The 27,643-nt window shown below is 40.3% G+C and overlaps 1 protein-coding gene across 6 annotated transcripts in view; it reads left to right on the forward strand.

The window, feature by feature from the left end:
- The first annotated feature begins 6,115 nt into the window (after nt 1-6,115).
- The window catches only part of LOC114437149 (receptor-type tyrosine-protein phosphatase beta), a 38,578-nt gene continuing 17,050 nt past the window's right edge, over nt 6,116-27,643 (forward strand). For 4 of the 6 annotated variants that reach the window (XM_028407625.1, XM_028407626.1, XM_028407629.1 and 1 more), the window contains exons 1-15: nt 6,116-6,449; nt 16,681-16,702; nt 16,827-16,997; nt 17,102-17,350; nt 17,639-17,899; nt 18,225-18,485; nt 19,151-19,411; nt 19,733-19,993; nt 20,292-20,552; nt 22,601-22,861; nt 23,162-23,422; nt 25,471-25,731; nt 26,042-26,302; nt 26,603-26,863; nt 27,185-27,445. In XM_028407625.1, coding sequence (XP_028263426.1) covers nt 6,384-6,449; nt 16,681-16,702; nt 16,827-16,997; nt 17,102-17,350; nt 17,639-17,899; nt 18,225-18,485; nt 19,151-19,411; nt 19,733-19,993; nt 20,292-20,552; nt 22,601-22,861; nt 23,162-23,422; nt 25,471-25,731; nt 26,042-26,302; nt 26,603-26,863; nt 27,185-27,445 — 3,379 coding nt within the window. In that variant the 5' untranslated portion in view covers nt 6,116-6,383. Of the gene's footprint in view, nt 6,450-16,680; nt 16,703-16,826; nt 16,998-17,101; nt 17,351-17,638; nt 17,900-18,224; nt 18,486-19,150; nt 19,412-19,732; nt 19,994-20,291; nt 20,553-21,598; nt 22,291-22,600; nt 22,862-23,161; nt 23,423-24,469; nt 25,161-25,470; nt 25,732-26,041; nt 26,303-26,602; nt 26,864-27,184; nt 27,446-27,643 lie in introns of those variants that run through there. The other 2 variants (XM_028407630.1, XM_028407631.1) reach the window with 2 other exon arrangements.

Raw genomic sequence — 27,643 nt, forward strand, 5'->3', positions numbered from 1 at the left:
TGTGTGGGATTTAGTGGCCTCCAGTGGTGAGGTTTTGATTTTTCAGCGAAAAACCTCCAACAATCTTTAAATACAATGTTGTAATGTGTCTTATGCCAATGTCCCTTCTGAACATTTAACCTGCTATTTTTTTTACCAAAACTGTCTCTCTCTCTCTGTCTCTCTCTCTCCCGTCCTTATTTATGACCCACTTCTGAGACCTCTCCTCTCCATCCATATATCTCTCCCACACATCCTCTGCTGTCCCCCACTCCAATCAGCTAAATGAACTCCTCTGTCCTTTCTTATCTTCCTATCCTCATTCCTTTTTTCAGTAAGCATGAATGCTGATGAATCATCTAACCTAATTAATGATAGAGAAAAAAGAGGCTGATATCCACTGGCCTTGAGATGTCTGGTTCTCTTGCTGCCACACTGAAACATCTCTTCCTCATTTTTTTCTCACAGCAACAGACAGCACAATTGTTCTGAAGCCATTTAACACAAATGGGGTGTTTGAGTTTGTAAGTTTGACAGAGGCTGTTGGAAAAAATATAGAAATATATAGAAACATAAGCTAAAAGTTTTAAAAACTAAATGTAGAAATTGCACAGACTGATCTGTGTGTGTCACAAAGACAACAGAGCAGCATTCCTGTGGTAACAAATGGAGGCATCTAGTGGTCCTAGTGACTCACTGCTGGTATTCTCATGAAAAACTAGTGCCCAGCTGAGCCTTCCTCATTAATACATGCCTCTGGAACATTTAGCCAAGTGATATTTTGTGTGGTGAGTTTTAGCAAGCTAATTGGGCTTAAAGCCTTCCTGTCTGTTACCTAACTGATGCCAATCTCAGATTTGACTGTGACTCATCGTGTCACGTCCAGATGAAGGCGACAGCTTCCAGCCTGTCTATCCAGAGCCCTGTAAAGCACAGTCTAATACAGACAGACAGGCTAATCTCGCTGCACATTTGCATTGGAGGGAATCGGGGAGCTGTAAAGTGTCTGCCTGATGACCGCAGGCTGCCGCAGTTAGCTTGTTTCCTGTAGGCACACAGAGATGCTGCAATGCTAAAGGAAAATAGTGAGGTGTAGTCAGTCACAGGAAGCTTTACAAATAGCTTATAATTTGCAACTTAAAAAAACAATGCAAATTATGAGCCCATTTCAGAGGAACATTTGTACATTCATATGAAGAAGAACTGAACTAGTTGTCCAGTTTATCAGGAGGAGCTCTCAAAGACTACACATGTTAACTTGAAAGCATACGTTAAACAGTCTGGGAATGCAACAAAATAGTCAGTAAATCCAAACATGACATATGTGATGACTCAGAGTTGGTGGAAGTGTGTCAAGTTTCTGTTTGTTCAGGGAAAAGAGCATGGATGACACTGTCCCAGCATTATAAACATGTTACAAGCCCAACTCCATTTTCTTTCTCTCTTTTCTTTTTTTTGCATTATAATATTTTTAATATAGGCTTTTTTTAATACTCAGAGTATCAATTTTCCTGAGTAATACTACAGTTTTTAAGAATGCCACACCCTCCACTTTCAGATATGTTACAATAAATTTAACCCTAACCCAAGTATTATCTCACTGTTTAGTAGGACATCTGCTTGTTAATAATCATCTCTCATCTCTGCTTTCATTCAGTTGCTCAGTAACTTTTCAGACACCTAGTTATAAGTTAATGTTTTTTTTTTATTTAATCATGAGTCATTTTTACCACTACAGCTTTTCTGTTAAAATGTCACTATTGAAAGTAAACAAACTTATTATCAGGATTCTCTGGAGTTCTGTTTTTGAACTGAGGTGACAGTAAAAAGCTAGAAACACCTCCTCCCATACTTTGACACATTAACACAGACCGTTGACAGAGATGCGAACATGACTGCTAATTACCAACTGAACAGTACGTAAGTTGTTATTTTTTAGAGTGCAGTTCTAGAGAACAACATCCACAAAGGATCTCTGTTTTGACTTTGTTAATGTGGTTTAGAATGATCTGTGAGTGTGTAGATTTATTTATATATTTAGTGCATGCATGTGTTTGTGACAGAGAGAGAAGACACTAATCTGAAATTCAGACAAATCAAGTGTCTTTAATTGAGATTTTAATGGTGTGTGCAGACATAATCTCCGCCCTCGCTGCGGGGCTCCATCACAGCAGCCTCACTTCAACATCACTGCTACAGCCCAAACCTTTTAACATGGTCAAGACTTCAGATTGGACAGTTTCAAATGCTAGATTACCAGTCCCTGTTTACTTCAGTGTCCATATCTAAACAAACCCTGACAGTAAAGATGTAAACGTACAAGTTCACAGTGGGCCACAGCAGCAATTACAACCATTTCCTCAACATAAACAAACAAATGAGAGTCACCAGATGAAGAGATGGAGAGCAGTTACATGTCTGATCTGTGCCTCTGTCACACATAAAGACTTTGTAGTTCTGTGTGAGAAAGAGAGAGAGTTTTTCTTACATTATGAGTAAGCAGGGGAACTTAGAGTAGATTTATAAATCACATACATCAGAGGTTGCTGCGCTGATGGCGGGACTGTATTAGGCCTTCATTGGCTTATGTTCTCTACAGTCCCATCAGATAAATCCTGCTTCAATACAAAACACATTCCCAAAATTAAATTACATTAGAATGAAGTTCTGTGCTCTCTGCGGAACAGACTCTCTGAGAGTTTGCTCCATATATGAGGAACATAAGAAACGTCATGCTGCTGCCTTAGCTTTAGGAAAGTAAAGAGACATGTGGCAGAGGCCTGAGCAGATTAATGTGTGTTTTTTAAGGATCCTCTAATATCATCCTCATCTTCTACTGTTGTATATAAGCACTATTTGATTACTTGAACTTACATTTTATTTTATTTATTTACAGTTTTTAACCATTCATGTTCAGCTGTGTTAGAATTAGAATATAATATGACATGTTTTATGCTGCTAAAGCTGATGCTTTCTTGGTTCTTTTCAGTGGAACCAAAGAAAACATGATCTCTGCTGACCACAGATAGTGAGCCAACTTCAAAAAAGTTTTGTTTTTCTTTGCAAATTTCAAATTTTAAGTGATTATTCCTGTCATTATTTATCACACAGATTATATCTACTCTGGGTGGATTTGTTTACAAACCTCCTCCAATCCATACTGAACGGTGAGTAAAAAAGGTGGGATATTCCTTTGTGTACATGTTCTCTTATACTAACACTCTCCTTTTCATCTCCGATACACACCTTGGGTTTGGGCTTGCAGCCATTGTAAACAAGCATTTTGGCCTAATTAGGAAATTCCTCTATTGTCTTCATTGTTTGGTCTGGAACTGGAAATATTTTGGTTCTTTCCTGCATGTAACATCTTGCAAGTAGAGCAAAGATTTAAAGGATCCCCTTTTCAGACTGATGTTTGAGCCGAGTCGCCTCGTGCGTTCTTGTGGTGTTTCTTTGAAGCTCTTTCCAGCTACACAAACACAAATACACATTTAGTGAATATGTAGACACTACATAATGCAAATAGGTTCTTATTATTTTTACTCTTGACTTTTAGTCAAGGTTCTTATTATTTTTACTCTTGACCTTTAGTCAGTTGGAAATCCTAAAAACAAACATCACGCTCTTATCAGTGAAAATATGACAATGTTTATGGATAAGCATTGAAACGGAGTCATGGTAATAACAAGGCGGAACAACAACAGCATTGTTTTGCATTAAGTTTGCATTATGAGCATCTCTGTTGTGTGTCTGTTGGCACATCATGTTTACGCTGTGGATTCCTGGGTATGTTAAATGCAAAGAGAACTCTAATTAACATTTCCATCCACATAAAGAACTGTAAAAAAAGAATGGACATCTTATTTATTTATTTTGGAAAGTGTCAGCTCAGAGGGAGTCAGGTTGGTTGTACTGTATTCTTCTAAGCTGAGCTACCAGCATCAATCTTTTCATCTCTGGGGTAGTTAATACGTTTCTAGACAAAAGTAGGATGAGATGAGAAGCATGTTATAGTTAGCGCTAATGAGCAAAGATTAGGTTAACATTAGTTCTGTGCAGAGCAACCTGACTCTATAGAACCTTTTCATGTAAAATGTGACACTGGTTAAATATGCTCTTGAACTGCACTGTTCTTACAGCAGCGTTGTAGCAGTGCAGCTATATGTACATGACGGTGTAGCTTCAGCCCTCTTAGACTGGGATGTTTAGGTCTAAGTTGAGTGGATGTGTAAATGTTTTTGAGTATGTGCAGATAACATTCCTCCTCTGTCCCTCTGCCCGCATACTATCAGCAACATCTCAGACATAATTATATACTTGATCTTCTGACAGCCGCAGGAGGTAAACTTTAGACAGAAAAAGGACAATATACTCGATACTGCTTTAAGCAGCAAAGATGCTTGACAGCAAGATACGACAGTCCCCACAGGATTACATAACACTTCCTTGGGAATGATGGGTCATAGTGACCGGTTCATATCATCTCTGTCTCCATTAGCCGTCATCAGCAGCGGGCCTTTATGAAACTGTCTGTCACAAAGCAGCAGCAGCAGCTCCGGCATCCACACTGCTATTTAAAGGTTGGGAAATCACTCCCTCAACACAGAAACTCTTTAGCAACACAAGTATTAAGAGGTGTTAATTTTGCATCGACACATTCACAGCGACATAAACTGTCCTGCTACTGTGAAGAAATGGTGGTAATGATTTTCCAATTTGGTTTTACTTAAAATAATATTCTTTGGTAAATGAGTCTTGATTAGTCTCTATAGCCACATGCCTGACTCAGGCGCTACATCTGTCCTACACTGTTGCATTATAAAGAGATGATGCTACCACCTCAGAAGAGACAAACAAGAAGCTGCTGCAGCCACCCTCACCTCTACCCATGATAAAAAAGGGTGTAGTAGATAATAGTCTTACAGTGGTATTTTGGTGCTTAGAATGGGATGACTGAATAGCTATGCTTTGTTTAGTTAGCTTAGCATGGACCCTAGCTAAGGGCTGGAGGCTTGGACCCTGCAGCAAGAGAATGCACAGCTTGCAAGTTGGTTTGCTGGTTAGATTTCTTTACTGTGGAGCTGTCTGTCAATGGGAGACATTCCAATGTTCATGAGCAGACGAAGAACGAAAGAACAAAAACTGGTCTACACAAAAGCACTGAAAAAGAAGCAGTGATCCCTTCTAGAGCAACTTCCTACACTTTTTTGCACCTTTTTATTCCTCATTTTATGAGCAGAAGTGCAGAAATGTAACAACAACGAGCACAAAACTTCCTTTTTAATGAGAGCGTTTCAGCAGAACTACAGGCATCAGTTTCATACTCGCTTGTTGTTTACTTTGTATTTTGGTTTGTTGTGTATACAAAGCAGAGGTCTCAAATAAAATGCGGTACATCGTCATTGCAAATTCTCAGTCTCTTATTTGAATTGTCAAAAATACACAAATCCTTCAACACAAAATCAGTAAATCATGCAACTGTTGAAAACAGGTTGGACAGGTCAGGCAGATGCAGACTGGAATGATATAAATCTGCTGAATGGACAAAATTCTGTTTCAGTTTGGGACAAATGATCTGATCAGCTGTTCATTACAGTATAGAAGTGTTGTGGTTCTTCTTACATTATTGATTCCATAGTGACAGCAGGAGTGTGATAATCTTACTGTTGGAGTGGGACATGTCACCACTATGAAAATGGAGAAGCTTGTCATAAAATATCGTAAGACTCTTTTTGCCCATGGATGAAAAAAAGTACAAGTTGTAGTTTTTTAATTGCAGCCAGAGCTGGATCCAGGTCCTATTTCTTGTTCTATTCGAATCAAAAGTGGTTCAAATGTTCTTTTGGGACTCTAAAATGAACTTATTTCTATTCACACTCGGTCAAAGGGCATGACTTAACTTCTCAACACAGTGAAGGACTTTCTTCAAATTATTCGCATTATTATTAAAAGACGTTCAATGACAGAAACTCCGTCATCTATTCTGGGAAACATTTACTTTGGCAGCGGCCTTTGTGTGGGGTTAATAAACACATTCCTTCACTCTGCGTGGCAAGAATGTGGGATGACCCGTGGAGGATCAGGGAGGAAGGCAGCCCTGGCCGGTTGGAGGCTGTGTCACCTCGGTGGAGAGCTGATGACCAGAGGAGTGGCACACATCTCCAAAGTTAACCCGAGTGACGCGCGCTCCTCCTCCTCCTCCTCCTCTTCCTCCTCCCCGTTACCAGCAAAGAGAGGAAAAAAGTTTCGCCTTCTCACTTTTAATTGAGCTGATGTGGTGACGGTTTGACAGAGTTCATTAGAAGTGAGAAATACTTTTTTTTTTCAAGCGACAAGAAGACATGAGAGCACTGACAGGGTAGAAGACCAGGACAGCTGAATCTTTTCTCCGAGCGAGCGGCATCATGAAGCCGTGGCTGCACTTCAGCGGCGCTCTGTGGACTCTGGTGGTCTTCTGCGCTCAGCTCAAGGTTAGAAAACTTCTTCTTACATGTTGTTCACCTCTTTGCACAGAAGTAAACTTTATGGTGTGTTACTCTCTTTAGTGTTTTTTATGAGCAGGTTGACTGCACCTGTCGCGCAGGTAGCACACATCAGTGCACTCTGAATTTGGTGCAGCGCAGAAAACAGGCATGATAAGATGAACAATGGCGCTTTGAGAGATTTAATTGCAGTGAAATTCATGTCAGCAAATAATTTAAACTGTGACCTTTAACAGTCGTGACACTTTTATTAGATGGTGAGAGAATATAAAGTAACAAAGTTTGACATGTGCGTGGTCATAAGAATTCTCAGAGTGCACCCACGTGAGACAGCTGAACCCCTTTTATTTGGGTTCTGTTCATTGTGTATCCAGGATTACAGCATTGACTTGATCTGTAAAGTAAGAAATATCCCCTCTGGGCAAAGTTTACGTAATTGTGGCATCCAGCAGCAGCCACAGACCCACCTGTCCTCACCCAACTGGTCTATCTGGTTAGAGAGAGGCCAACGCAAAGGGGTCAAGAATGGAATGAGGTACAGCTCAGTGTTGAAGAATCTAGGGACTCACACGGTGACTAATGCACTCAGTTTGTGTTAAAGTTGGACAGCTCTTTAATAACATGTAAGCCCTTATGGATGTTAATCTGATGCTGTCTTTTGCAACACATTGTACAATTAGAGAACAACCTGTTCATCCTTTCTGTTTTAACTCATGCAAGTGATGTGATGAGTTTGTAACACCAGGCCTCTATGTGTGGAAGTTTGGTTGTATATAGCTTGTATGTGTAAAATGTGTGACTTTGACACCACATTTTTTTAACTGCAATATTTGCCACACCTTTACAAGAAGTGAAGCGTTTTAGGCTGTTTTAAAAGTAGTTAAAACTGTGAGGAAGTGGTTAATGTTTTAAAGTGCTGATACCACAGAAAGCAGCTCTATCAGGCTGTACTGTGGAAGTTGTTTGAATAACACCACGGTAACCTGGAAGTATATCTTTGTTAATGAGAGCTATTACACTACACTTTTATGATGTAAACCAAAATAATTCATCAGCACACATATTCAAGGAGTGAAAAAATCAGGCAAACATACATTAAGTTAGTTTATTTTGTGTTTTATTATATATTTATATTAATTTTGTAGACCTGAAAATCTTTCTCTATGTGTATGGAGTGATAACTTTGCTTTTATCTCAGCATTCATGACCACTGTACATAGGCTAAACCTTTATGTAACGCCATTTAAATCACAAGGGTTCAAGTTTTGCATAATACAGGGCATGACCACTTTGAGTGTGTCTCAGATCCTGAGTAGTCTAATGGCTTAGCTGTCCTCCCACCTCATCTCTGCTCATGCTCCGCTGCTTTGCTTATATTTGGATTAACTGGGAGTTAGGTGGACTCAGGCACCTGCTCTTTGGAAAATCTGTGGGTGACATGGCATAATTCTGTGGACAGCACCTGTAGCTTCACAGTTAACGGGTGTTTGGTGGAGACTTGGGTGCAAGGGCCTGTTCGTTTAGTCAGCCTCTATAAAGAGCACACAGCAGAGGCCACAGTAATCATGCAAACATGAACTCAAATGCTGTAAAAAATAAAAGACATGCTCAAAGATTCAGTATTAAAGAGAATTTTACAGATCTACACACTTGCTAAGTAAGAGAATGTAGTGCTGTTTTGGGGTATTTTCTGCAGAAAAAAAGATTCTTGTTGGAAAAATGCAGCTTTTTGAACGTCTTATCTTTTGATGATGATGATGATGATGCTCTTTGCTTTAGGAGTTAAAGTACCCACACACAATACAGACCAGCTGGATGCGAAAGGTGTATGGAGAACACAAAGGTTCATATCGTTATTTGTTCTTCTTTTTTCTTTGACCAATAGTTCCCTCTGATCTGTCTCTGTTCTGCGTCATGTCCGTTAGTCTTCAATCCGAGTCCACTGATAGTTGGACTGGATCTGATCATAACGTGACAATGTTCTCAACAGTATTACTATATTTGGACGTTGAGTAGATGTTACATGGAAATATTCTGTCTAAAAGCACAATGGATGGTAAAGTAGAAAAAGGGGAAATATTTTGCTTCCCTGAAGTAAATTTGTTTGTGCGTACTGGCATTTTCCATACATGTAACTGCAGTATTTCCACCTTCGGAAACCACAATCCTCTGACAGTAATAACGTACACAAGTATAAAGTATATTCTGAGGTGTCCGATGTCATCATGCAGTCCCCAGTCAAAAGAGGTCAAAGACATGTTGACCTTTTGTGTGATGAAGACGATGATAAGAATGATAACGAGCCACTACGATCATGCTGAGGCAGACTTTCACAAAATCCGATTTTCACAGAATCACAAAATTGTCATTAGTGAGATTTCTTTTGTGAAACTAAGACAATGCAAATATTATTGATATTGTCTATTATTGTTTTAAGCTTTGATAAAGTTGCAAGCTGTCCAGTTACAAGCCCTTGCCAATGGAGCCCACACAATGATAATTAAGCACACATGTAAATCTCTTTTTATTTTGCAGCTGAGTAGTACGGTGGAGCCGCAAAAAGATTTGGAAAAAAGTTTCTGATGCTCCTGATAAAAATAAAATTAGATTTTTAGTGGAAAGACTGCAGAAGTAATCGACAATGAGGAAAAAAGACTCGGAGACAAAAGCTCAATCAGTTTGAGACCATTACAGTCTAATATTTACCTGTTTCTTATTAAATCAATATATAACAGAAGTGGTGCACTAACATGTTATGACATACCAGGCTGTGCCATTCTGACCTGGGTAATCAGTCCTTTGTTTCTGCTGCTCCCCCAGCCTAAAACACACAACTCTAAGTAACCCTTTCTATTCATGTTTTCTTTGTATTTATCTGGTCTTCTCCTAAACACTGGAAATTAGCAACAAGTAAGGTCAAAACTGCGTGCAAAGTCACAGCTTCACCCATTAATGATCCAGGAACAGTGCCACACTTTGCATGAGTTTATCATTGTATGGAGCGTTTCTCTGTTCCTGCCCACTGCGTCACCTCCTCTCTCTCTCGTTCTTGGGCTCCTTATAACTTATAGAATTGAGAGAGCAGGGACATTTCTATCAGTGGGAAGCATCTTGGAACAGGGAACTGTGACGTTAACACTTAAAAGAACTGTGTGTGAGGAGCACTGTCTGTCTGTTGGTCTGATGTCTTGGACATCTTGCACAATGCACATGACGTGTGAAGACTTGATGACGTCTGATTTCTCATTACTAAAAATGCGTTGTTCTTATTTAATCACACAAGCCTTCTAGTGTTATTGGTGCAGAAGCACAATTCAAGTCCTCCTTTGTGGAATGCTGCACCCCCCCCCCCCCCCCCCCAACCCCCACCCACACTCAGCTGCATCAAGACTGACCGGTTTCAAATTAACATGGACAAAAACGTGCTGCCTGTTGACTGGAAGGTCGGCATGTACTAGATGAATTACAAAGACTCACAGTTCCCCAGTTCATGTAAATGAGACACAGACTCATGTCCCAGCCTGAAAGGCCTTATTGTCAGCAGATAGCTATCTTTTTATCAGTGTCCTGTGAACGAGTTATGGACAGCCACTGCTGCAAGAGAGAGAGAGAGGACAAAAACAATTATTAGTTTCCTCTTGTTTTTTTTCTATTATTCTGTCACATTGTCTTAACAGATGGAGATGTGGATTGGATTTCTTAATCCCTTTTCTGTGAAAATGTCCATTATTCAGAGCTGTGGTGGTTTAACAGGGCTGTTCAGAAATTCCAGAAATCAGGAAATAAATATTCTCAAATCATGACTCAGGTGCAATGAAATCATCATCATGGGGGTTTAGGGTCCCTGGCAAAATGTAACACACACACACAGATAGATAGATAGATAGATAGATAGATAGATAGATAGATAGATAGATAGATAGATAGATAGATAGATAGATAGATAGATTTGAGTGACAGTCTGGTGACAGTGATAATCTAGTATGAAGCCAAATTTTAGTTTAATTGTTTAATTAATGATGTCATATAAATATTATGTTGGCATCATGTACATTTATTTTTACATTTATTTGTACATCTAGCAGGTTAATCAGACTTAGTAATGTTTGGTAAAGGGCTGTCACTTGTCAACTTTTCAACTGTTCGACGATAGTGTTTTTGTAAGTGCCATCACAAGTGGTATTGACACTTGCAGACAGAGCCTATATCTGCTCCTGTCAACAAGGTTAGTGTATTATTGCAGTAATTTCCATTTCCGCATGTGAATAATAAAATGCTTCTGTTGCAATTTAAACTTTTGCTTGAGAATCAAAAAGGCTTCAGTCCAGTTTTAAATAGTCATTCACAGTCATAGCTCCTTTCAGTATTTAAAGGCAGTAATTACACTGTTAAAAACAGCAGAGAGAAACCATTTTCTAATAACACTAAACGTCGAGTATGCTTTCTCTTCTCGATCACACATCACACCCCACGCTGCACATTCACACATTTCAAACTTCACACTGATCACACTTCTATGATCAGCATAATGGCCTGTCCAGAATCCATGGGTGTAGGTATGTTATGCATTCACGCGTTAGTTCTTCCTGTTTCAGGCCAGCAGCATTAGAAGGAAGCTCTAAAAGTAAATGCGTTGTACTCAGATGTGTATCTGCAGCCAGCAGCTGAGCTCTGCATGGAGCACGGTACAGTGCAGGACAGTAAATACTACGTCACTCATTTCCATAGCCTCTGATGTGGCTGATAGCAGCGGCAGAGCTGTGGAGTGGGATGCTGATACCTGAGAATAACACACACTCATAGCTGACCTATCTGGTAAAGGGAATTTTTTTGAAGGCAGTGTGGATATATGTAGACACCGCTATCGACATTGTTGTGTGATTCATGTTCCTATAGTACTCCACATAAGGAGGCTTTCACTGAATATCTCCTGTGGTATTGACCCATTTGTGTTCTTGTGCTCAAACGCTAAATCAAATGCAAAATAATAGAAGACCACAGAAGTGGCACAAATCAGGATGAAAATATTATTTTGATCATAATTTAACTATTTAGTTTGTGTCACTGTCCCACATGGCAGTATTATTAAAGGTCTGCAGCTGCTTACATGCTAACTTATATGTACTTGTGTATGAACCACAGATGTTTTGGACCAATTGAGACTGGGTGTGTTTGTGTGTACAGACAGGCCATGGTGATGAAACTGAGGAGTTATTTTATTATTTGATGTTAAAGGAGGGGCTTTATACGATAATATTTTACTCCTAAAGTAACGTTACCTTGGTGATTGATTGAGTAATCTGATTGTTTGAAGGTTAGGCGGTGACTGACAGATGGTTCGTCCAATCACCTGCCAAGTATACTGCTGACAGCACTGGTCCAGTACAGACTATGGGAGCAACTTCTCAGTAATCGTGTATGGGCCTTCATTTATTGTGTTTTGTAATGTTTGGTGAAATAGAATGTTATAGTCTGAGCTTCAGTGTTTAATATCACTAAATCAAATCAAATCAAAGTGGTTTGAAGTGAAGGATACCCCCAGACCAGGATGGCTGAAGATAATTCTTTGTAGTGGAAATGCATGAAGGTAAGGCTGCCGATTGACAGTGTGTAAAGTGATTTTAAAATGGCTTTAAGTGAGAAGCTAAGGTGTTGATTTATTAGTCTTTGTCATGCTTCTCGATGTCCTATGTTTGACCTTAATGAGCTGGAGCTATGAAGTACGGCCTGATGCACAAACGTCCTTAATGTGGTCCAAACGTGTTATCGGGGGTCTTGGGTTGGGCACAGGAAGTGCCAGGAAGTTATGTTAGAACAGAAACAATGAGTAGGTCACTCATGAGAAAAGACTGAGGCAATGAACTCTAAATAGAAAACAATCTGCCACTTTGATAGAGAAAGGAGAAGAATGGAGACTTTGATAAATATCATCACGCTCTGTGATGTTTGTGTAAAAGAAGAAAAAAATCAGTATTTAAAAAAATGGAAATTAGCAGGGAGGAATAAGCTTCCATCTTTTTTGTAAACACATAAAGATACACACAGTATTTTCAGGTGGGTAGAGAAAACAATATTTTATGAAATATTTGAACACTTAACTTACTATTGAACATGGTTAATTAAATATATGTTATACATATATAATAATACTACTAATCTTGTGCCACCAAATTCCTTCAAGAGCCACATGTCCACGTATCCACGCTACAAACCTTCTTTAAATATGCTCTTGTGGACTCAAGGATGATGAGACCTAAAGTAGTAACATGCATCTTTGATATATAAATATATATCAATATATTATGCAGAATCAGCAGCACTGATACACATTTAGTTTTTCTGCTTTTAATCCTTCTATCTCTCACTGTGCTTCTTTCTACACTGTAGATGTGCACTGTTTTCTCTTTTTACTGCACGCCTGCCAAACAGTCAGTTTGGTAACATAACCAAGGCTGCCAATTATCTGTAGCACTAATCAACACTCACTCACTCATACTGGTACTTCATCACAGCCCATAAAAAAATAAACAGTTCACTGGCTTGCAGAAAACTATTCTAAGAAAAGGTTAAGGAAAAGACAAATCCACCAGGGATTTTTTTCTGCTTTACTTAGAAGAGTGTGTGTCTGTGTGTTAATCATCAACTCACACACTCTTTTTTTTTGGTTTGATTAGATGACATGATTTTGCAGAATTTACAGCTGGAGAGGAATCCACTTTCCCCACTCAGCAAGTCAACAAGGTCACCAACAAAACCTCCGCTATTTTTTATGACTTTGCGTAATTCAAGGAGGCAATTCAAAGTATTGTGCAGTTTCTTTTCTCCTTCATGTTTTTGTTCCACCTTATCAGATTATTAGGACCTAATGTTACATAGCCGATCCCTGAACAAACAGGCTTTTGAGGTGATTTCTTGATTGTTCTTTAAGGTATGAGAGTTATTATGCAGGAAGGAACTGTGGTGTTATCAGAGTGGGGAGGAATCAGAAGGAATCAGAAAGTGGCAGGCAGCTTTTAGGGGTGATGTAATGTGTATATAGTGGTCAGTACAGCCATTTCCTCCTCCTCCTCCTCGTTCTGCAGACAGGCCCAGTCAAAGGGTACAGATAGTATACAGGGCAAAGGGGTCATTGGCTGCGTTCCCTCATGTTGAAGACATAACAGTCGAATAAAAAGCTGCTTATTTATCCTAACAAAGTATAAAAGAACCAAAGGAATCACCATTGTGATTCCATAATGTCCAACTTAGGCCTGGGACTGGATTCATAGGAAAAATGGAGGCCCATTATTTAAGCTTCAGTATTTCTGGGGCAGTCATTTCCCAATAGGGACTTTGAGCTTTGGTTATTTCTGCTCTCTGAGTCAGTGCCAAGGCATAATGACTTGAGACGTTGTTTTGTTTATTTAGTCAGGGGGAAAATAAGTGATTCTTAGGAAGAGGGCCAAGGGAAATAAATGTTGTGGGAGTCAAAGCTTACAGAAGTCACATCCCCAGAGGTCACTTTAACATGAATATTTGTATGAAAACATTGAGATCGTCATGGTGTTAAGATGCAGCTTTTTCACGCTGCTATGTGAACTTTTACCGTGTGAAGCAGGGAGTGTATTCTGTTCAGACGGAAAGCAGTGTTTATTTTGTGTTAATTTACTGAAACACTAACACAAGAAAATGACTTTAAAAATAGAGACAGGAAAACCCTAAAAGCTGTAAAACATCAGAGCAATTTAAGGCTCTTTCAGTTTGCATGAACAGCTAAAACATAAAAATAATATTAACAGACAAAGCTGCAGTTAGATGCAGCATATAACGTTCTCGACAGGACCATAACTTTGACTTCAAATAACACTAGTGCTACAGGGTTGATGAAGGTCTCTGTGAAGTAGGGAATACAAATTACTGTATATTAGATTTGTTCAAATCTGAAAATGTTTAACTTTGGTGACTCCCAGTGGTTACATTTAAAATATGAATAAATACAGGCAACTTAGTGAGTCAAAAACCAGCAGACGTGGATATCATAATGCATGTCATGGCGTCATAATGTGTAAACATTATACAGTAATAATTTCCACAGCCCTGATAACACAGCGCACAGTTATTTATAGGGTCAGAAAGTTGCAGCTCAAAAGATGGCTGCTTTATTTCCGGCTAAGACATTATTTTTTTAAATCATCTAGTATATACTTGGAGTCATCTCTCCAAATATTTCTAAGCTAATAACATTAGAACTATTGCAAATGTATTACAGTTTGAAAAGCTAAAAATGCTGATAATTTACTGTGGAGTCATTAAATACATTCAAAAAACAAATGATTGGCAGTTGTCAATGTTCTTTATACATGAACTGAGGTGTTGTTGTTCTTATCATGGCAACTTCCGTGCTATAGGGTCAGAGTTAGCATGGCTTTTTAGCTAAACATACTTTTAAGGGTCCAGTCCTTAAGCAACACATCCTCACAATATTACCGAAAGATATAACACATTGTTACGTTTATACTAATAGGACATTGCACTGCCCAACATCAGCCAATCATGGGCACCCACAGAAGTCCATTTTAGGGGGTAGGTATGGGTTGAAGATGGTTGGGGTACAGGCTCTTGGACCTTCTTCTAAGAGTCTGTGGTTTTAGCCCCTAGACACTACAGATTATTGTGTTTTCACCTGCAGTGAATTCATGTTTAGCTTTAAAAACTACAGGTTAAGGTTAGGCAATAAAAAACACACATTAAGTGGTTAGGTAAAGATTTTGAAACACATAAAACATAATAACAGTTATCTTCCACGGTCACCATTATTGTCCACCATTGGGACCAGTCATTGACCCCATTAACATGCAGATGTGCTTTAAGGACAGAAATATCGTCCACATTTGACATTTTCCTGGTGAGGATGGGCACACTGTCAGCATTGCTTCCAATGTCACATGTGCTTTTTTATCTTAAAACGCTCTATGATGGAAAGTAAGTCAGAAATTCTCAAACACTCATTTACAGATATGCTCACAGGGTGTTAATTTGGTCAGACACCCCACAGAAACAGCAGAAGTATGGTCAGCAACACGTCCTCCTACAAGCTGTTCCATCCTGTTAAAGTGTAAAAAAAAACACCCAACGTTTTTTTAATACTACCTGACAGTTCAAGCTAAAGGTTGGTTGGTAATGCTTAGGTCGAGAGTAAACAATACATATTTATACGTATAAATATTTGTGAATATCAAGCAATCCTCAGAGAGTACTGAACACTATAAACTCCTCAGGCAGCATTCTGTGAAACCTCAGAAAGAAAGAAGTGTCGCAGGGGATTGCAGGAAGGGAAGGGAAGGGTCACTGCTTTGAACAGAAAAGGAAAAGTTAGGGGGAGGACACTGATCTGTATCATAGGGTACTTATTTTTTATTTATTAACTTATAAAAAAGAATCGAATTCAGCAGCACAGCTTTCAGTCATTTCCAATAAAAGCAGGACATTATTATTAGTTCCGTGTGGATTTTTAGAAGTTAATGATTTTCTCCTCTTGCGTGTTAGGCATGATTGCTGCAGGCTGGAGTGATGATGCCATATGTTTAATGTTTAGCTGACAGGCAAACACTCTGAAAGACAACAAAAGACTGAAGGCTGTTTAAATTTTGGCTAATAAGTAATGTAAGACACAAAATCTGTGTGCTTGGCTGTGAAACCAGGATATACGTGAGGCCGCCAGCTTGCATTCATACGTGGGTTTGCCGTAACCAGAATTTGTTTGTTATTTTGAAACTTTAAGAAACATGATATATCCAGATGTAATCCCACATGAAAGAAGGATCACAGGTGGCCAGGTTAGGTACTTCCTTGTTTGTGCTAACTGGCACGCAAGCATGGTGTGTTCATCCGTTCTGTACAGTCACTTTTTCTGCTCTTTAACCTTAAAAACTTTAACCTTTAAAAAGGAAGTGTCTATATCTTTTCTAAATGTAAGAATTTATTTATATTTCAATTTAATGTTGCTTTTGTAATCTACTTAATTTGACATATCAGGTCAAAGTCCAGTTTGTTAAACTTCACAGCAAGTGTTGCCCTGTGACTAATAAAACTGTGAAAACACCTATTCAGCTTTTAATTTCCTCAGTTAGTTCAGTATGCTTTGCTGTGTAGCTGATGCTTTGATTCAGGTAAAACTTAATGCTGACCTCTGCTGGTGTAAAATGATTTTCTTTTTTCCCTCTTCTCTTTATCCCTGCAGAGCACCCAAGCAACATGTGTCCGTAAGTATTGATTGTTCAGTTTCTCTCGGCACATTCTTAGTTTTTTGTTTTGTCAATACATGATGTCTAAACCTATATGTATACGCATTTCTAATTGGTTTTGTTTTTCTTGTTCATCTTTTAGAAAATTGTACACAAAATACAAAAATAACAACTGTCAGTATTGAATCTGATCAAAACTGCACCTTATTCATTGGAAATAACTCCTTTGAAACAAATGTAACTGGCCTGACTCCTGGAGCTGTCTATCAAATCTTCTTTGGTTGTTTCAACTGCTGCAAAGAGATCACAACGAGTACGTCTGTTTATGTTGGTGAAGCACATTTCCAGCAATGCTTAAAGGACCATGACGAGTGATGTATATAAATTATTAAATTTTACTTTCTCTCTAATTCACAGAACCTGAAATAGTCACAAATATCACAGCCAGTGAGATTACAACATCATCATTATATCTGACCTGGCTCAAACCACAGGGAAACAGCTCTTTCTATAGAGTACAGTGGACAGATGGAAGCATGAATACAACAGATCCGATGATAAACATTACTAACCTGACTGCTGGTGTCCAGTATAACATCAGTGTTACTGCTGTGGCAGATGATCGTGTCACTCAAGGAAATAGTGCCACAAAGTCTCTTTACACACGTAAGTACACATCCTTCAGTTTGACTTGATTCACAAAGACAGTGTTGGATTCCTGCTGTCATGATTTTTCTTAATTAGCGTGATTTTTTTTGATCACGCTCTGTTTTCCTCACATAAACTGAGGTCTTATGTGGTAATTTTTGTCTTATTTATGGTTGCTATCTGCAACTCTAAATTTAGCACACTGGTCCCTTTAGTGTGACAGATCTTACTAACTTGTCCTGTCTTCGAGTCTGATGTGGTCATTTTTTTCCTATTCGTCCTCATCTGTTTTTGTTACACCCACAGAGCCTGAGGTAGTCAGAAATCTCACTGTCACTGATGTTACAACATCCTCTGTTTCTGTGAGCTGGACTGAACCACTGGGAAACAGCTCTTTCTATAGAGTACAGTGGATTGGTGGAGAAATAACAGACTCTGTAAATGTGTCTGAGTCAATTAGGTCCATTACTAACCTGACTGCTGGTGTCCAGTATACAATAACAGTCAGTGCAGTGGCACAGGATGGTTACACTGAAGGACAGACTAACACTGTCTACCAGTACACCAGTAAGTAAACAAGTTCATGGTGTGTGGCTTTGTCAGGTCAGTATGAGGACTGCATGTATACGTAGGGAGCTGATCATGTTTCATGTTGCTGGGCCATGTTTGTACCAAAGCCCTGAATGTACCAAATAACACTGGCTTCATAGTGATGTCATGTTGAAATGGTGACAACTCTTGATAATCCTACAAATTGAAAGGCAGAAATACTCAAATTCTTCCAATTTACTGACATGTCCTCTACTTTGTTGTCACAGTCAGAAGCTTTCTTTGGTGCCTCTGCATTTCTCACTTTTTTATTCATCCTCATGAGCTTCTCTCCCACCCACAGAGCCTGAGATAGTCAGAAATCTCAGTGTCACTAATGTTACAACATCCTCTGTGTCTGTGAGCTGGACTGAACCACTGGGAAACAGCTCTTTCTATAGAGTACAGTGGATTGGTGGAGAAACAAAAGGCTTGGTAAATGTGTCTGAGACATTTAGGTCCATTACTAACCTGACTGCTGGTGTCCAGTATAACATCAGTGTTACTGCTGTGGCAGATGATCGTGTCACTGAAGGAAATAGTGCCACACAGTCTCTTTACACACGTAAGTACACATCCTTCAGTTTGACTTGATTCACAAAGATAGTGTTGGATTCCTGTATTGTGTTATTACTGTATTTTATTGTATATTGATTCATTTCCCGATCACTGACAGAGCCTTAAGTACTCAGAAATCTCAGTGTTGCTAATTTCTCATCATCATCTGTGTCTTTGGACTGGGCTGAACTAGACAAATAAATTCCATTCTACATAGTTCAGTTGAATGGTGGAAATCTAAATGAATATCTCAAAGTAGATTACACAAATGTAATCATCCCTGGTGTAACTGCTGGAGTGAAGTACAACTTTAGTGTCACTGCTGTAGCTGAAGATCAGTCCACCAATGGAGAGGAGGCAACTGTTTCACTGAATACAAGAAAAACTTGCAGTGTGTACACTGTCTTCTTATTATGTGCCTCTTGTAAATGACACGTTGCTGTCATGATTTTTCTTGATTATTGTGATTTTTTTCATCAAGCTCTCTTTTACTCACATAGACTGAGGTCTTATCTGGTAATTTTTGTCTTATTCATGGTTGCTATCTGCAACTCTAAATTTAGCACACTGGTCCCTTTAGTGTGACAGATCTTCCTAACTTGTCTTCTCTTTGAGTCTGAAAATGGTCAGTTTTTTTCCTATGTATCCTCATCTGTTTTTTTACACCCACAGAGCCTGAGGTAGTCAGAAATCTCAGTGTCACTGATGTTACAACATCCTCTGTGTCTGTGAGCTGGACTGAACCACTGGGAAACAGCTCTTTGTATAGAGTACAGTGGATTGGAGGAGAAACAAAAGGCTCTGTAAATGTGTCTGAGACATTTAGGTCCATTACTAACCTGACTGCTGGTGTCCAGTATACAATAACAGTCAGTGCAGTGGCACAGGATGGTTACACTGAAGGACAGAGTAACACTGTCTACCAGTACACCAGTAAGTAAACAAGTTGATGGTGTGTGGATTTGTCAGGTCAGTATGAGGACTGCATGTATACGTAGGGAGCTGATCATGTTTCATGTTGCTGGGTCATGTTTGTGCCGAAGCCCTGAATGTACCAAATAACACTGGCTTCATAGTGATGTCATGTTGAAATGGTGACAACTCTTGATAATCCTACAAATTGAAAGGCAGAAATACTCAGATTCTTCCATTTCACTGACATGTCCTCTCCTCTACTCTGTAACAGTCTGGAGTTTGGGGTGCCTTTTCATTCTTTCTTTAATTCAGCATTGTGAATTTATCTTCCACCCACAGAGCCTGAGGTAGTCAGACATCTTACTGTCACTGACGTTACAACATCCTCTGTGTCTGCGAGCTGGATTGAACCACTGGGAAACAGCTCTTTCTATAGAGTACAGTGGATTGGTGGAGAAACAAAAGGCTCTGTAAATGTGACTGAGACATTTAGGTCTGTTACTAACCTGACTGCTGGTGTCCAGTATACAATAACAGTCAGTGCAGTGGCACAGGATGGTTACACTGAAGGACAGAGAAACACTGTCTACCAGTACACCAGTAAGTGTGGCTTTGTCAGCTCAGACTGAGCTCTCCATATACTATCTGTAGGGATCTGATTGTCCTCAATAATTACCCACCATGTTGTACAGGATCTCTTAAGTTGCAATCCACCATGTTATGCTATGTTGCAATGGTGACTAGTATTTGTTCTCCTTCATCCTTGAAAAGAGACTTACACAGTCTTCCAATTTACTGACATGTCCTCTCCTCTGTTGTGACAGTCAGAAGCTTTCATTGGTGCCTCTGCATTTCTCAATTTTTTATTCATTCTCATGAGCTTCTCTTCCTCTGACAGAACCTGAAGTAGTCAGACATCTCACTGTCACTGATGTTACAACATCCTCTGTGTCTGTGAGCTGGACTGAACCACTGGGAAACAGCTCTTTCTATAGAGTACAGTGGATTGGTGGAGAAACAAAAGGCTCTGTAAATGTGACTGAGACATTTAGGTCCATTACTAACCTGACTGCTGGTGTCCAGTATACAATAACAGTCAGTGCAGTGGCACAGGATGGTTACACTGAAGGACAGACTAACACTGTCTACCAGTACACCAGTAAGTAAACAAGTTCATGGTGTGTGGATTTGTCAGGTCAGTATGAGGACTGCATGTATACGTAGGGAGCTGATCATGTTTCATGTTGCTGGGCCATGTTTGTGCCGAAGCCCTGAATGTACCAAATAACACTGGCTTCATAGTGATGTCATGTTGAAATGGTGACAACTCTTGATAATCCTACAAATTGAAAGGCAGAAATACTTAAATTCTTCCAATTTACTGACATGTCCTCTCCTCTACTCTGTAACAGTCTGGAGTTTGGGGTGCCTTTTCATTCTTTCTTTAATTCACCATTGTGAATTTATCTTCCACCCACAGAGCCTGAGGTAGTCAGACATCTCACTGTCACTGACGTTACAACATCCTCTGTGTCTGTTAGCTGGATTGAACCACTGGGAAACAGCTCTTTCTATAGAGTACAGTGGATTGGTGGAGAAACAAATGGCTCTGTAAATGTGTCTGAGACATTTAGGTCCATTACTAACCTGACTGCTGGTGTCCAGTATACAATAACAGTCAGTGCAGTGGCACAGGATGGTTACACTGAAGGACAGAGAAGCACTGTCTACCAGTACACCGGTAAGTGTGGCTTTGTCAGCTCAGACTGGGCTCTCCATATACTATCTGTAGGGAGCTGATTGTCCTCTATATTTACCCACCATGTTGTACAGGATCTCTTAAGTTGCAATCCAACCACTGGCTCCACCATGTTATGCTATGTTGCAATGGTGACCAGTATTTGTTCTCCTTCATCCTTGAAAAGAGATGCTTACTCAGTCTTCCAATTTACTGACATGTCCTCTCCTCTGTTGTCACAGTCACAAGCTTTGATTGGTGCCTCTGCATTTCTCAATTTTTTATTCATCCTCATGAGCTTCTCTTCCTCCAACAGAACCTGAGGTAGTCAGACATCTCACTGTCACTAACGTTACAACATCCTCTGTGTCTGTGAGCTGGACTGAACCACTGGGAAACAGCTCTTTCTATAGAGTACAGTGGATTGGTGGAGAAACAAAAGGCTCTGTAAATGTGTCTGAGACATTTAAGTCCATTACTAACCTGACTGCTGGTGTCCAGTATACAATAACAGTCAGTGCAGTGGCACAGGATGGTTACACTGAAGGACAGAGTAACACTGTCTACCAGTACACCAGTAAGTAAACAAGTTCATGGTGTGTGGATTTGTCAGGTCAGTATGAGGACTGCATGTATACGTAGGGAGCTGATCATGTTTCATGTTGCTGGGTCATGTTTGTGCCGAAGCCCTGAATGTACCAAATAACACTGGCTTCATAGTGATGTCATGTTGAAATGGTGACAACTCTTGATAATCCTACAAATTGAAAGGCAGAAATACTCAGATTCTTCCATTTCACTGACATGTCCTCTCCTCTACTCTGTAACAGTCTGGAGTTTGGGGTGCCTTTTCATTCTTTCTTTAATTCACCATTGTGAATGTATCTTCCACCCACAGAGCCTGAGGTAGTCAGACATCTCACTGTGACTGATGTTACAACATCCTCTGTGTCTGTTAGCTGGATTGAACCACTGGGAAACAGCTCTTTCTATAGAGTACAGTGGATTGGTGGAGAAACAAAAGGCTCTGTAAATGTGTCTGAGTCAATTAGGTCCATTACTAACCTGACTGCTGGTGTCCAGTATACAATAACAGTCAGTGCAGTGGCACAGGATGGTTACACTGAAGGACAGAGTAACACTGTCTACCAGTACACCAGTAAGTGTGGCTTTGTCAGCTCAGACTGAGCTCTCCATATACTATCTGTAGGGAGCTGATTGTCCTATATATACCCACCATGTTGTACAGGATCTCTTAAATTGCAATCCAACCACTAGCTCCACCATGTTATGCTATGTTGCAATGGTGATCAGTATTTGTTCTTCTTCATCCTTGAAAATAGAGACTTACTCAGTCTTCCAATTTACTGACATGTCCTCTCCTCTGTTGTCACAGTCAGAAGCTTTCATTGGTGCCTCTGCATTTCTCAATTTTTATTCATCCTCATGAGCTTTTCTTCTTCCGACAGAGCCTGAGGTAGTCAGACATCTCACTGTCACTGACGTAACAACATCCTCTGTGTCTGTGAACTGGACTGAACCACTGGGGAACAGCTCTTTCTATAGAGTACAGTGGATTGGTGGAGAAACAAAAGGCTCTGTAAATGTGACTGAGACATTTAGGTCCATTACTAACCTGACTGCTGGTGTCCAGTATACAATAACAGTCAGTGCAGTGGCACAGGATGGTTACACTGAAGGACAGACTAACACTGTCTACCAGTACACCAGTAAGTGTGGCTTTGTCAGCTCAGACTGAGCTCTCCATATACTACCTGTAGGGATCTGATTGTCCTCAATAATTACCCACCATGTTGTACAGGATCTCTTAAGTTGCAATCCACCATGTTATGCTATGTTGCAATGGTGACCAGTATTTGTTCTCCTTCATCCTTGAAAAGAGATGCTTACTCAGTCTTCCAATTTACTGACATGTCCTCTCCTCTGTTGTCACAGTCACAAGCTTTCATTGGTGCCTCTGCATTTCTCAGTTTTTTATTCATCCTCATGAGCTTCTCTTCCTCCAACAGAACCTGAAGTAGTCAGACATCTCACTGTCACTAACGTTACAACATCCTCTGTTTCTGTGAGCTGGACTGAACCACTGGGAAACAGCTCTTTCTATAGAGTACAGTGGATTGGAGGAGAAACAAAAGGCTCTGTAAATGTGTCTGAGACATTTAGGTCCATTACTAACCTGACTGCTGGTGTCCAGTATACAATAACAGTCAGTGCAGTGGCACAGGATGGTTACACTGAAGGACAGACTAACACTGTCTACCAGTACACCAGTAAGTAAACAAGTTCATGGTGTGTGGATTTGTCAGGTCAGTATGAGGACTGCATGTATACGTAGGGAGCTGATCATGTTTCATGTTGCTGGGCCATGTTTGTGCCGAAGCCCTGAATGTACCAAATAACACTGGCTTCATAGTGATGTCATGTTGAAATGGTGACAACTCTTGATAATCCTACAAATTGAAAGGCAGAAATACTTAAATTCTTCCAATTTACTGACATGTCCTCTCCTCTACTCAGTAACAGTCTGAAGTTTGGGGTGCCTTTTCATTCTTTCTTTAATTCACCATTGTGAATGTATCTTCCACCCACAGAGCCTGAGGTAGTCAGACATCTCACTGTCACTGACGTTACAACATCCTCTGTGTCTGTTAGCTGGATTGAACCACTGGGAAACAGCTCTTTCTATAGAGTACAGTGGATTGGTGGAGAAACAAATGGCTCTGTAAATGTGTCTGAGACATTTAGGTCCATTACTAACCTGACTGCTGGTGTCCAGTATACAATAACAGTCAGTGCAGTGGCACAGGATGGTTACACTGAAGGACAGAGAAGCACTGTCTACCAGTACACCGGTAAGTGTGGCTTTGTCAGCTCAGACTGGGCTCTCCATATACTATCTGTAGGGAGCTGATTGTCCTCTATATTTACCCACCATGTTGTACAGGATCTCTTAAGTTGCAATCCAACCACTGGCTCCACCATGTTATGCTATGTTGCAATGGTGACCAGTATTTGTTCTCCTTCATCCTTGAAAAGAGATGCTTACTCAGTCTTCCAATTTACTGACATGTCCTCTCCTCTGTTGTCACAGTCACAAGCTTTGATTGGTGCCTCTGCATTTCTCAGTTTTTTATTCATCCTCATGAGCTTCTCTTCCTCCAACAGAACCTGAGGTAGTCAGACATCTCACTGTCACTAACGTTACAACATCCTCTGTGTCTGTGAGCTGGACTGAACCACTGGGAAACAGCTCTTTCTATAGAGTACAGTGGATTGGTGGAGAAACAAAAGGCTCTGTAAATGTGTCTGAGACATTTAAGTCCATTACTAACCTGACTGCTGGTGTCCAGTATACAATAACAGTCAGTGCAGTGGCACAGGATGGTTACACTGAAGGACAGAGTAACACTGTCTACCAGTACACCAGTAAGTAAACAAGTTCATGGTGTGTGGATTTGTCAGGTCAGTATGAGGACTGCATGTATACGTAGGGAGCTGATCATGTTTCATGTTGCTGGGTCATGTTTGTGCCGAAGCCCTGAATGTACCAAATAACACTGGCTTCATAGTGATGTCATGTTGAAATGGTGACAACTCTTGATAATCCTACAAATTGAAAGGCAGAAATACTCAGATTCTTCCATTTCACTGACATGTCCTCTCCTCTACTCTGTAACAGTCTGGAGTTTGGGGTGCCTTTTCATTCTTTCTTTAATTCACCATTGTGAATGTATCTTCCACCCACAGAGCCTGAGGTAGTCAGACATCTCACTGTGACTGATGTTACAACATCCTCTGTGTCTGTTAGCTGGATTGAACCACTGGGAAACAGCTCTTTCTATAGAGTACAGTGGATTGGTGGAGAAACAAAAGGCTCTGTAAATGTGTCTGAGTCAATTAGGTCCATTACTAACCTGACTGCTGGTGTCCAGTATACAATAACAGTCAGTGCAGTGGCACAGGATGGTTACACTGAAGGACAGAGTAACACTGTCTACCAGTACACCAGTAAGTGTGGCTTTGTCAGCTCAGACTGAGCTCTCCATATACTATCTGTAGGGAGCTGATTGTCCTATATATACCCACCATGTTGTACAGGATCTCTTAAATTGCAATCCAACCACTAGCTCCACCATGTTATGCTATGTTGCAATGGTGATCAGTATTTGTTCTTCTTCATCCTTGAAAATAGAGACTTACTCAGTCTTCCAATTTACTGACATGTCCTCTCCTCTGTTGTCACAGTCAGAAGCTTTCATTGGTGCCTCTGCATTTCTCAATTTTTATTCATCCTCATGAGCTTTTCTTCTTCCGACAGAGCCTGAGGTAGTCAGACATCTCACTGTCACTGACGTAACAACATCCTCTGTGTCTGTGAACTGGACTGAACCACTGGGGAACAGCTCTTTCTATAGAGTACAGTGGATTGGTGGAGAAACAAAAGGCTCTGTAAATGTGACTGAGACATTTAGGTCCATTACTAACCTGACTGCTGGTGTCCAGTATACAATAACAGTCAGTGCAGTGGCACAGGATGGTTACACTGAAGGACAGACTAACACTGTCTACCAGTACACCAGTAAGTGTGGCTTTGTCAGCTCAGACTGAGCTCTCCATATACTATCTGTAGGGAGCTGATTGTCCTATATATACCCACCATGTTGTACAGGATCTCTTAAATTGCAATCCAACCACTAGCTCCACCATGTTATGCTATGTTGCAATGGTGACCAGTATTTGTTCTTCTTCATCCTTGAAAATAGAGACTTACTCAGTCTTCCAATTTACTGACATGTCCTCTCCTCTGTTGTCACAGTCAGAAGCTTTCATTGGTGCCTCTGCATTTCTCAATTTTTATTCATCCTCATGAGCTTTTCTTCTTCCGACAGAGCCTGAGGTAGTCAGACATCTCACTGTCACTGACGTAACAACATCCTCTGTGTCTGTGAACTGGACTGAACCACTGGGAAACAGCTCTTTCTATAGAGTACAGTGGATTGGTGGAGAAACAAAAGGCTCTGTAAATGTGACTGAGACATTTAGGTCCATTACTAACCTGACTGCTGGTGTCCAGTATACAATAACAGTCAGTGCAGTGGCACAGGATGGTTACACTGAAGGACAGACTAACACTGTCTACCAGTACACCAGTAAGTGTGGCTTTGTCAGCTCAGGCTGGGCTCTCCATATACTATCTGTAGGGATCTGATTGTCCTCAATAATTACCCACCATGTTGTACAGGATCTCTTAAGTTGCAATCCACCATGTTATGTTATGTTGCAATGGTGACCAGTATTTGTTCTCCTTCATCCTTGAAAAGAGATGCTTACTCAGTCTTCCAATTTACTGACATGTCCTCTCCTCTGTTGTCACAGTCACAAGCTTTCATTGGTGCCTCTGCATTTCTCAGTTTTTTATTCATCCTCATGAGCTTCTCTTCCTCCAACAGAACCTAAGGTAGTCAGACATCTCACTGTCACTAACGTTACAACATCCTCTGTGTCTGTGAGCTGGACTGAACCACTGGGAAACAGCTCTTTCTATAGAGTACAGTGGATTGGTGGAGAAACAAAAGGCTCTGTAAATGTGTCTGAGACATTTAAGTCCATTACTAACCTGACTGCTGGTGTCCAGTATACAATAACAGTCAGTGCAGTGGCACAGGATGGTTACACTGAAGGACAGACTAACACTGTCTACCAGTACACCAGTAAGTAAACAAGTTCATGGTGTGTGGCTTTGTCTGGTCAGTATGAGGACTGCATGTATACGTAGGGAGCTGATCATGTTTCATGTTGCTGGGTCATGTTTGTGCCGAAGCCCTGAATGTACCAAATAACACTGGCTTCATAGTGATGTCATGTTGAAATGGTGACAACTCTTGATAATCCTACAAATTGAAAGGCAGAAATACTCAGATTCTTCCATTTCACTGACATGTCCTCTCCTCTACTCTGTAACAGTCTGGAGTTTGGGGTGCCTTTTCATTCTTTCTTTAATTCACCATTGTGAATGTATCTTCCACCCACAGAGCCTGAGGTAGTCAGACATCTTACTGTCACTGACGTTACAACATCCTCTGTGTCTGCGAGCTGGACTGAACCACTGGGAAACAGCTCTTTCTATAGAGTACAGTGGATTGGTGGAGAAACAAAAGGCTCTGTAAATGTGACTGAGACATTTAGGTCCATTACTAACCTGACTGCTGGTGTCCAGTATACAATAACAGTCAGTGCAGTGGCACAGGATGGTTACACTGAAGGACAGACTAACACTGTCTACCAGTACACCAGTAAGTGTGGCTTTGTCAGCTCAGACTGAGCTCTCCATATACTATCTGTAGGGATCTGATTGTCCTCAATAATTACCCACCATGTTGTACAGGATCTCTTAAGTTGCAATCCACCATGTTATGCTATGTTGCAATGGTGACTAGTATTTGTTCTTCTTCATCCTTGAAAAGAGAGACTTACACAGTCTTCCAATTTAC

This window comes from Parambassis ranga, chromosome 6 (assembly GCF_900634625.1).
Source record: "Parambassis ranga chromosome 6, fParRan2.1, whole genome shotgun sequence".
NCBI lineage: Eukaryota > Metazoa > Chordata > Actinopteri > Ambassidae > Parambassis > Parambassis ranga.